The sequence below is a fragment of the Vombatus ursinus genome, unplaced genomic scaffold, assembly GCF_900497805.2.
Source record: "Vombatus ursinus unplaced genomic scaffold, bare-nosed wombat genome assembly UNPS02014772.1, whole genome shotgun sequence".
In the NCBI taxonomy this organism is placed as follows: Eukaryota; Metazoa; Chordata; class Mammalia; order Diprotodontia; family Vombatidae; genus Vombatus; species Vombatus ursinus.
Genome location: NW_020954550.1, coordinates 21,569,928 through 21,581,997, shown reverse-complemented (window position 1 = coordinate 21,581,997; position 12,070 = coordinate 21,569,928). Strand labels below are relative to the sequence as shown.

The 12,070-nt window shown below is 38.4% G+C and overlaps 1 protein-coding gene across 3 annotated transcripts in view; it reads right to left on the bottom strand.

The window, feature by feature from the left end:
* SLC38A9 (solute carrier family 38 member 9) overlaps window positions 1-12,070 on the bottom strand; it is a 94,095-nt gene that overhangs the window by 46,202 nt on the left and 35,823 nt on the right. For all 3 annotated transcript variants that reach the window (XM_027863470.1, XM_027863472.1, XM_027863471.1), the window contains 2 exons: window positions 9,546-9,605; window positions 3,344-3,541 (listed from right to left, as the gene is read on the bottom strand). In XM_027863470.1, the coding sequence (XP_027719271.1) occupies window positions 3,344-3,541; window positions 9,546-9,605 (258 nt within the window). The remainder of the gene's footprint in view (window positions 1-3,343; window positions 3,542-9,545; window positions 9,606-12,070) is intronic.

Sequence of the window (12,070 nt, the reverse complement as noted above, 5' to 3'; positions counted from 1 at the left end):
AGGAGAAAGGAATAAGAATCCTCAGGGATTGTATAGCTAGTTCAAAAGGAACAGAGGAATCACTGGAACTTGATAGCTACGAGTAACAGCTGTAGTTTTACGGACAGGCTTGGGGTTTAGCCAATGCCTTTGTAGGGTGTGGTAAAAGACAGCTTCGTATCTTTTAAAAAAAAAGGGTTTTTTAAATGGTCTTTGTTTTTACATCAGTCTTCATGCTACTCTTAAAAAATTTCAGAAAAGACAATTGTGTAGTCTCCATGGGTAACATATTTTAATGTCTTAAGCTCTTACATAGTTAGGAAGACTGTCCTAATATTTAATCTTGCATCCCATCTGCTTAGGCTCATTTCCTCTTTTCTGGCTCTTGAAGAATATGAAGAAAAGCTATTAAAGAGGAAGAAAACAGAAAACCTTATGCTTATGCCCCCAAAGCCCCACTTAAATCCAGGAATAGTGGCTGGAATAGATCTTTCCATTTTTCCCTATATCCATTTACATACAGCTGGGAAGAGAAAAAGAAACTAGAAGGACAAGATAGCATATGTGAGAACAATTCAATCACAGATGAGAGATGACCTCTATGTTGGGTTTTATTTCTTCAATATCCAACAGCAAACATTTAACAAGCAATTTAATAACAGTACTATGCTTGGCACTAGGAAAGCTAAAAAATTTTAGACAAAACATAGTCCTTGTCCCCAGGGAGCTTGCAGATTATTAGGGAGAAAAGAAGTACCAATAATACATACATTATTTGGCAGTTATATCAGAGACTTAGAAAATGAGGTGCTATGTGAGTTTTGAGGAGGCAAGTTAACAGAGCAGACAAGGTTCAAAAAGGCTTTCTGGGGGAGGTGGTATTATTAGGCTTGAAAGTCTGAGTCGGCACATTAGAGAAGAAGAGAGGGAAGGCATATGGGAAAGTGTAAACAAACACATAAGAGCATACATAGTATACGTGTGAGAGGCAAGAGTCGTAATCCATTTTCACCGGAGCACAGACCACATGCATGATATAAGAACGACTGGAAGAGGTACAGAATAAAGGAAGAGGCTATTGCAATTGTCCAGGTAGGTGGTAATTAGGGCCTGTACCAAAATGGCATTGGCAGAAATAAAAATGAAGGCTCAGATGCAAGAGATATAATGGTAGTTGAACCAATAATATGTGACCACTGATTGGCTATGAGAAGTAACAGAGAGGGAAGAGTCAGCCTAGTTATCGCCAGGCTACAATCACAGGAGATGGTGTGACAGGTCATGCCAGAGACAATCACATCAAGAGAGGGGTAAAAGATAATGGGCTCAGTTTCAAACATATTAAGTTCGTAACGTCAGTGGGAGATCCTGGCAGATGTTGTGTAGGCAGTAGGAGACATGGTTCTGGAGCTCATAAGAGAGGTCAGGTCTAGACATATATATTTAGGAATTAACTATAACCCCAAGGTAGTTGATATTATGGTACTGAATGAAACTGCAAGTACAGACTGAGAACAGAAGAGAGCCAAGGACATACCCTTAAGGAATAACTAAATTAAGGGGCAAGGAAGGCGACCAGGAAGTGGGACAGAAGAATAGTAACTAAAGTAGTAGGAGGACCAAGAGTGTGAGGTTCCTGAAGCCAAAGGAAGAGAAACTAGTTAGAAACTGGAGTTAACAACAGTATGAAAAGCTCAAGAGAGGTCAAAGGAGGAAGACTGAGAAAAGGCCATCAGACTGAATAATTACAAGATCATTGGTGAAAGCAGTTTCTAATGGATGTAGTTTCAGTAAAGTATTGTGGGCAAAAGTTTGCTTGTAAGAGTTTGAAGAAAGTGGCTACTGAGGAGTGGAAGCACTGCATTTCTACACTTTTAAAAAAGCTGAGAAGAGAAGGGGAGGAAAGAGATGGATCACAGCTAGAAGAACTAGAAAGAGTCAAAGCAAAGGATTTTCTTCAGATTGGAAAGACCTGACTATGTTTGTGGACAGATGAAAAAAAGCTGCTGGTGAAAGAGAGACTGAAGCTGTATGAAAGAGAAATGAGGATGTGATACAGTGAGATCCTCTGAGGAAAGAACAGTCAATGATCCATGTAGAGGAATGTGACCTAGTGAGTGGTCTTTGGTGATGAAAAGAGAGAGAAGATAGATAGGAGGAATGGAGGACTGGAAGGAGGTCACACCATAGAATTTCAACATTCTTAGTGAAACTGGTTGCTAGGTCATCTGCTAAGTTTGGAGGGGTGGAGTGAGAAGTGAATGCAGCTGGAGGTGAGAAAAGAATTTGAAAAGACTGGAAAAGTTGCCATGAGGAAGGAGACAAGGAGTTGATAAAAGTAGAGTAGAAAGACTGTTGACCAGCAAAGGCACAAGAGATTTTGTAGCATGATTTTGTTACAGGTGAAATCAGCTCAATTGAGACTTTCTAGGAAGACTCAGTAGCCCTTGAGCAAGAATGGAGAAATCAAATGGTAAAGGTTACCCACAGATGAAAATGAGCAGACTGTGAGGACAAAGCACTCTGGGATAGCAGCTTAAATAAACATTAAGGTATCAGCCTTTGGTCAACCTTCAGTATGGAGAGAACTGAAACCAAAATAGGAAAGATAGTCTAGGAGAAAAAAGAAGGATAAAAGAACCTAACTGAAGGATTTTGTAGGGGCCCAATAATTAATTAATTTCAAGAGTTGGGGTCCAAACATGAAGATGAAATATGAACATGATAGTATGTGGCTGAAGTGGTTTGCAGAAATGCAGTGAATTTGAACACGGTAAAGAACTATGTGGTCAGGTTGTAAGAGAGCTTATCAGCACGAGTACTGAGCACCCTAAAAATGACAATGTGGGATGGGGTGCAAAGGAAGACCAGAAACTGGTTACTAAATTCACTGAAAAAAAATCTAAGACCTAAATATTAGTAGAAAGCAGCAACAAAAAGGGGAAGAGAGTGGTACAAGTGGATTACATAATCCTTGAAAAAAGGAAGGTCTCTAGAGGAGGGATAGAAGAATGGACTTCAAGTAGTAGTGGAGACAATCCTTCCTCTTGACATGAGGAGTTGAGGAAAATTGATACAGATAAAGATGACTTAAGAGATGAGGTGTCCTCAAAGGAAAAGACAGGTTTTAATTAAAGTGAGGAGAAGGAAGGAATGTTGACTAAAAAGTTAAAAACTATAGGGGAGTTGACTGAGAAAGGAGCAGAAGTTCCAAATGGCACAACGAAATGGACTAGGTAAATGAATGGACTGTGACAGGAATTGATTGCGGAAGGAGTTGTTAGAGTAGGAATTTAGAAGGAGGTCATATTGGCATCTAAGGATGTGAGATTGGACTCAACAGAAAGGAGGTACTTGGGCTTACCTAGTATGTTAAATTTTGCAAAAAAAGATGGAGACTTGAAGTTGAGCAGTGGTAGGAGTAATCCTACCAGGTAAAAAGGCACTGTCCTGGATTTATTCCACCACTTTTCAAATTGCTGGAAGTCAGTGCTGTTGGCAGAGAAAACTTCGATGGTGTGGTTGTCAGGTTGGCTACCATCTCCAGCCTGTGGGCAAATCACTGCAATAGAAAAATCAGCAGGTTAAGACAGGCTATGAAAAATATTGACCCTGCCAAGAGAAATTGCAGTTTCTTTACTACAGGCCCCATAAAATAGATGACATCCCTCTCTTTCACCCCAAATGATCTCCTATAAGAGCTCTCTAGAGTCCAGGAACTCTCTTTGTCTTCTTCTTCTTTTAAAATTAATTAATTTACTTTTAGTTTTCAACATTCACTTTTATAAGATTTTGAACTCTAAATCTCTCCCCGCCTTCCATCCTCCCTAAGAAAGCATGCAATCTGATATAGGCTATATGTGTATGATCATATCAAATATATTTCCATGTTAGTCATGTTGTGAAAGAAGAATCAGAAGACATAAGGTTTACAACAATATATTATACCATAAACCACAGTAAGGTCCAAATGTATACATAAACTAAATATGATAGGTAATGTAATTTTAAAAACTAGAGGAGAATTTAAGGTAGTACCTTGTAAAACAAGGGTTTTGGAAAGAATTCTTAAACCAGTGACAAGAGTGTTCATAATTGATTAAGACACACTCAATTACATGATATTAAAAAGCATTTACACAAAATCAATGTTGCTATCATAGAACTGGGAACAATCTTCGTAGTAAATCTATCTAAGAAAGGTCTGAGATTTAAAATGTATATGAAATTGAAACAAATATTAAAAAAAAGCCATTCTTTAATATCTAAGTGGTCCAAAAGATACAAAAATTAAAAAAAAAAAAGAAATGCCAACTATCAACACTCATACGAAATGTTCCTAATCACAATTAAGAGAAATGTAAATTAAAACACACACACTTCACACACATCAGGTTGACAAAGATAACAAAATGGTGAATATTGTTGGGAATGTAGAAATTCTGGGACACTAATGAGCTAATGTAGCTGGTGCTCTGAATTAATTCAACCATATTGGGAAACAATTTGGAATTATACTATAAAAGACAATAAAATATATATATACACACATATACATACATATATATTTCAACCCAATGATTCCACTACTAGGCACATACCCCAAGAGGTCAAAGACAAAGAAAATGGGCTAACATATACAAAAATATAGCAGTGATGCCTCTTTCTTTTCTGAGCAAAGAACTGAAAATAGTAAGAACAAATTGACTGCAGAAAGGTAAACAAACTGAGTTATGTGAATGTTATGGAATATTACTATACCATAAAAAATGAAGGAAATGAAGAATTCAGAGATACTTGGTAAGACGTGTATGAACTGATACAGAGTGAAGTAAACAGAACTACCAGCTTTGATTCACTCTGAGTTCTAACACTTCTGATACTTCATTTATGGGTCCATGTCATTCTTTTGTGTCCACCCTGTTAACCTACCCTTACTTTAATCATCTATTCACATCTCTTAACAATCTAACCTGGTTGATTAGTTCTCAATGCATACATATTGGTCTTTAGAGAGCAATCCTTTTCTCCTTCGTAATTTTTTGTTGTTTTAGATTTCTTTGGTTATTAATGAAAGCCTCCTATCTCTCTTGCCCTAACTTAGCCTACAGAAATTTAATCTATGGGATCCTATCCATTCTCTGAACCTTTTGAGATCTGCTATAATCTTCTATAAGGCATTATATCAGAGTAAGCCTCGCTCTCCTTTCCTTATGTTAAAAATCCATGGAGTGTTCACTCCATGCCCCCCCCCACACACATACATACACACACTCCTCACAATTTCCTATTACTACCAATGAATGAATAAATCAATCAACAAACATTTATTAAGCACTTATTATGTGATGATTATGTGATAAGAATACAAAGACAAAAATAAAATAGGCTCCACTCTCAAGGAATTTACATTTTAATGGGGAAGACAACATGTGTGTGTACACACACACACACACACACACACACAACATATGCAAGGTGGATATAAGGTAAGCGTAAAGACATGGACATGAGGAAGAGCAAGAAAGTCACCGTGGCTAGATCACAATGTGCAATAAGGCTGGAAAGGAAGGATGGAGACAAACTATGAAGAGCTTTAAATGCCTCACAAAGAAGTTAATGTTTAATCCCAGAAGTGACAGGGAGTTTAATGAGTAGGAGAATGACAGGTCAGAACTGTAATTTAGGAAAATCAATAAACTGGAGTGGGGAGATATGATACAGAGAGCCCAACTTGGGCCCAATTATTGAAATATTCCAAGCAAGAAGTGAAGAAGACCTGACCTGGAAAGGTATCTGAGGGGAGGAAAAAATGGAGAAATGTGGAAGAGATGCTACAGAGAGAAAGATTTGGAAACTTTTGTTTAGATGTCCTGGGAGGAGTTGAGGACATTGAGGTTAAAAGTCTGGATGACTGGAAGGATGGCAGTGCCCCTCACAAACAGGCAAGTTTGGAAGAGGGCTAAGGCTTAAGGGGAAACAATGAATTCTGTTTTAGACATTTTGAACTTGAGATGCCTAGAAGACACTCAATTAGAAATGTCCAATAGACAATGGCAGAGGGAGAGGAGCTCAGGAGAGACACTAGGGTTGGATCTATAGTACTGAGAGTCATCAGTTTAGAAACTATACCTGATTCCATGGGAGCTAATGAGATCACCCAGACAGCAGAGAGGGATAACAAGACAGCCAAGTGCAGAGCCTTGGGGTGCATCTTCAGCTCGAGGGCAGGACACTAATAAGGATCCAGCAAAGGGGGCTAGGAGGAGAACCAAGTGAAACCAGGTCATGAAAACCCTGGCAAGACAGTGTTCAGGAAGAGAAACTGATCAACGTTTATATTCTATGGAGAGGTGGACAAGGATGAGAACTGAACAAAGTCATTAAGTTTGGCAGAAGATCAATGGTAACTCTGGAGACAGCAGTTACAGTTGGTCAGAATCAGATCCAGCATAAGAGTTATTTTCTTTGCCTTTAAAAGAATGGGATATCATTAAAGCAAGGGAAGAATTTATTAACTGCTTAATTTTTTGGCTATGAGAGAATTCTGGCAGATTCCTGGAGCACTAAAATCCTCCATTACTACTAAACTATGCTTCTGTGACACGCTTGTTACATGTTTAAAATATTCTTCTTCTATCTCCTCCTCTTGTCTAGGTGGTCCATACCATACTCTATGACACTGTCACAGGGTATGTTTTTTGCTGTTTTTCTGTCCATTGCTCTACTGTTGCTCTGGTTCCTAGGTTTCTTTGGTGAATACATTCATTAAATATCTTCCTAATATACAATCCTCCTTCCCCAAACACAATTATCTGTTTTGTTATTTTTGAATAACGTATATATTTAAAGCCACAGTCTAGTCATGGGTCTTGCCTATGAGGCTGCATCTGCCTCCTTGTATCAGGGTCTCTAGTTCACACTGTTTATTTAAAACATTTCATGTATAGGTATCTGAGGAATAGTTTATGTTTCTAGCTCCTATCTTAAGAGTTCGCCTCCTGGGAAATACTGGGTATCTCTTGCTATTCTTCCTAGGTTGAAGCACTAATCTCTGTGCTATCTAGCTTGGTAGATAAGCAAGCATTTTCTCCTTACTGCTCCCTTTTCACTTGAGGAAAATATGGAAAGGGGAAAAGACAAGATCACACGGCTGGCAAGCAATAAGGACCAGCATCAAAATTTAGGTCTTTCTGAGTTCTCCTTTCTACTTAAGTGCATCTCTAAGCAGTAACTAACTGGGAGCTAGTAGTATTTAAGAGACATCTCCGAATACGACATCCTGGGGGCCAGTTACCATACTCATTCACAAAGCATCCCTGTCAAAGCAAGGGACTTGTAGGTTTCTTATCAGAAGCCCCAAACATCAGAAAAGCCAGAGACTCAGAAATCTGAAACCAACAACATGCTCCATGGGATGCTCTTCTGGGGGTGCCTCATTCCCCACCCATTATCTTGGAATGAATTTACCGAGCCAGAGCCAAGTGTGAGTTGAGTCCATTTCTGAGGGACAAAATCAGTGTACCAATCCAGCCAGTAGCTAAAAATCCCTCCACCTCTACCTGTTCCCAATTTCCCTAGCTTCATAAGTCTTTGATAGCATGCTATACAAACTGACAATCACCCTGGGGGGACTCAGCACTTGGTCATCATAGGAACCCTGAAAGTAAGTTCCTAAATCAATTTGTCCTCCCCTCATCCTATGACTGGCCAATTCCCACCACTCACTCCCCTCATCTTCGATTTTCCAGAGTTTTACATATTCAATCATGTCAGCTCAAAAACCCTTACTGCTTCATACTGCTTCTACGATAAAATAGAGACTCCTCTGGATAGTGTTTAAGGCCCTTCATAACCTGGCTCCAATATACCTTTCCTTTTTTCTTAAAAAAAAAAAAAAAAAAAAAAAAAAAACAAAAACTTACTAATTTTTAACATTCTTAAATTTTTTAAAATTTTATTATTTCTCATGTTTCACGGAGTCATTAACTTCCACTTGCCCAATTCTAATTTTTTTTTTCCAATTCTAATTTTTAAGGAGTTCTTTTTTTCAGTGAGCATTTGTAACTCTTTTTCTATCTGGCCTATTCTGCTTTTTAAGGAGTTCTTTTCTTCAGTGAATTTTTATACTTCTTTTTACCTTAAGGCCAATTCTGTTGTTTAAGGTGTTATTTTCTTCAGTATTTTTTTTGTGCCTCTTTTAGTAAGCTGTTAATTCTCCTTTCATAATTTTCTTGTATCACTCTCATTTCTTTTCCCAATTTTTCTTCCTCTTATCTCTTTCTTGATCTCTTCCAAAAATTCTTGTTGGGCTTGTGTCCAATTAGTATTTTTCTTTGAGAATTTCCTTGTAGATGTTTTCATACTGTTGTCTTCTACTGAGTTTGCGTCTTATTCCCTACTTTTTATGGTCAAGTTATTTTTCTGTTCATTTTTTTGCTCATTTTTCCAGTCTAATTTTTTTTGGGGGCGGTAAATAGTATTTTATTTTTTCCAATTACATGTAAACATAGTTTTCAACATTCATTTTTTTTATAAGATTTTGAGTTTCAAATTTTTTCTCCCTCCCTCTCTCCCATCCCTTCTCCCCAAGATGGTAAGCAATCTGATATACAGCCTAATTCTTGACTTTTAACTTTATGCTCGTATTGGGCTCTGTTCACCTGGAGTAGGGAGGCACTATCCCAAGCTTCAGGTTTTTTTCAGGATGCTTTTTTCAGAGCTAGTTTCGGCAGTCTGCAAGTTTTCTTTCATTTTCTTTTTAGCATATAGGCTAATTAAGTATAATTAATAGGCAAAACATAAGTACAATAATTTTGAACTCTTCTCTTATTGAATAACATGTATCTCTGTAAGCTCTCAGAAGTTATTTAAACCCTCTGAATCTTAACTTGTTTGGAGTTTAAGTTCTGTCATTACTGTTGTGATATTCAGAAAATAGTCCTGAACTTAGTCCAAAAACTTGGGTTCAAGTTCAGGCTCTAACTCTCGGTAGCTGTATGACCTTGACCTAATCACTGAACCTCTAGGCTGCAAATCCCTCTGCTGTGAGGAACTGCTACTTGTACAGAGCCCTTCTTAGGGAACAGCTTTGAAAATGTTAAAATGCTACACAAATGAGCTATTACAATGATACCAGCCCTCTAACAACCACATATTGTCATATAAAAGGAAATTTTAATACTGAAGATACTAATTTATTTGCTCTGAATTTTACTAAATTTTATCAGCTCATATTTGCTGCCCTCAAAGCCTCTTTTATTATGATGATCAAATCAAGCTTTTCTAAGAGGAGCCAAGATTTTTCTCAAGACTCTGATCTTTCTTTTTAATGCTTATTGATCTTTATTTACTGTCAGGAAATTCTTCTTGATTTGCTGAATAACATTTCTGTATCCTATGAACTTTGGAATAAGGAGAATAATAAAGCACAATGATTCCCAGATTAAACAGTGGAATATTTATTTTAAGCTCAAAGAATTTCTCCAAATATTAAAATGAAAGTCACAGGCTTTGGGTTTGTAATTCTTACACACTACTTAAAAAACTGCTATAGAATAACTTACCTGGGTTGGTACCGTTAGTACTAAGGATGTCGTCTGTGATGTTAATATGATGAACAAAATCTGAAATATGAAAATAAAAACAATTTACGTGGTCCAGATGCTGAAACCATCACTGAAACCACTGCTAGGCAACAATGGCTAGTGCACTAGCCTTGGGATCCTAAATTCTTGTCTGTTAGTGACTTAAGCTTCTTTTTGTCATAGATATCTGATAAACGTGTGTCACCCGCTACCCTGAAAGCCTGAAAAAGTTAGTGAAATGATACATTCATGCAAATTAACATGAGCCCAGAGTGGAAACATTACAATTTAGATTTTAACTTAACTACAAGACTGAGGTATTTCACATTTTTAGGTCTCTGAAGGAATTGTAGTGTTCTGGACAAAAACAAATACATTTATTTCCCCCCAAAGAGGAAGCTGAATGAGGCAGTTAAATTATTCTGTGATTTCATAATTTGCCCCTCAGCAACCTTGCTTAAGATGAATGTTTTATGAAATATTATGTAATCCCCGGATGAAAAATATTATATTACTTTATGAATTGCCATTAGTAGGATGTCAACATCCAATCCAGCCTCACAGATGATTTAGGCCACTTGTCAGTTCTCTCGACTTCCTTTCTCCACTTCTTAAAATTTCTCAACATTAGCATTTACTCTTTTCTCTTTTTTGACTATTTCAGAGGAAAAGATATACTTACTCTTTGTTATATCCAATTCTCCTCCCCCGCCCTTGACTCTTTCCACCTCTCATAATCGTGCTTCAGAAATTAATCATTCTTCTTACACACATCCTTCAATCTCGCTCCCTCTCCAATGGCTCCTTCCTACTTACTTAGAAAGTCTCCAGGTCTAACAGTAAAACAGCTTTCCATCTTGACCCTTCTACCCTACACAGTGATTACTTCATCTCTCCCTTATCTTTGCCTCACTTCTTGAACAAGTGTCTGCACTCAGTTCTCTCCCACACCCTCCTTAACCCTGTAAAATATGGCTTCCCTCTCTGCCAATCACAGCACTGGGCCCAGTCTTCATGTCTATCCCAAACCTGCTCTTACACCAGGAGATTTCAGCTTATGTGTATATGGGTCCTCAAAAACCCTGGTCCCTCAGTATGTCTCCCAGTTCAATACCTGTGATCTGCACTTTCATTCCCCCTCAGCCCCATATAGTGATGGTCACATCCCTATCATGTCACTGCTCACAGGTGTCCACCTGTCCACTTTCTCACCTCCCTCTTACATCTCAGTCCCTTGTAATATGGTTTCCACCCCTACCACTTGACCAAAACCACTCTTTCTAATATCACTAGTTATGATTTTATTACACAATTGAATAGATTTTTCTCAGTCCTCATCTTTTTAGACCTCTCTAGATCCCATGAAGCACCCATTCTTTCTAGACAGTCTGTCCTCCCTGGGTTTTTGTCATTGTTCCGTTGTAGTCCTCTTCTTACCTGTGGGATCAATCTCTTTGTCTCTTGTGTAGGACTACCATCCATTTCCTACCCCCTAGATGTGGCTGCGGCTCAGGACGCCATCTTGGGCCTTCTCTCATGGTAATTTCATTGGCTCACATGAATGTACCTATGTGCAATGTGATACCCAAGTCTGAGAGTCTGGATTTAAATCCCACTTCTGACATTTACTACTTATGTGACTTTGGGGCAGTGACTTAGCTTCTCTGGACCCCAGTTTCCTCACCTGTAAAATTAGTGAATTAGACGAGAAGGCTTTTGAGGCTCCATCTAGCTCTAAGGCTGTGATCTATGCAGGTGACTCTCAAACCTATGTAACTGTCCCTCATTTCTCTGCTGAGCTCCATGCCCTTATCTCTAACTAACTGCTAGACACTTCCATTGTTGTGTCCCATAAGCATCTCAAATTCACCAAGTCCAAAGCAGAACTTGTTATCTTTACCCCTAAATTCATTCCTCCTTTTCAGGTCCTTACTTCTATTTAAGGCACTACTATTCTTCCAGCCACTGAGGTTAGTAACCTAGACATCAACTTCAACTCTTCTAATTTGTTTCTTGCCTCTGTCCCCCTTCTCTCTACATACCCAGTCACCACCTTGGTTCAGGCCCTCACCGCCTCTCACCTTAACTGCTGTAAGAGCTTCCTAACTGGTTCTCCTGCCTCCAATCTCACAATCCATTTTTTTCACACACCTGCCAAACTATAAATTCTTAAACTACAGGTTTGACAACATCACTCCTCTTGTTTAAGAAGTGTCATTGGTGTACCACTCCTTTAGTATAAAATACAAACTCTTCTGGTTAGTATTTAGAACCTTTTGCAATTTGGCTCTGACCTCTCTTTCTAGGCTGATTACACAATACTATCCCTTGCACACTCTATGTTCCAGCCAAATCATCCTACTTGCTAATCCTTGTACGTGATAGTCTGACTTCTGCCTCTGTGCAAATGCACAGGCTGTCCCCCACACCTCATACATTGTCTCTTCCCATCTCTACCTACTAGAACCCCTAATTCTCCTTCCTTCAAGGCTCAGGTCAACTGC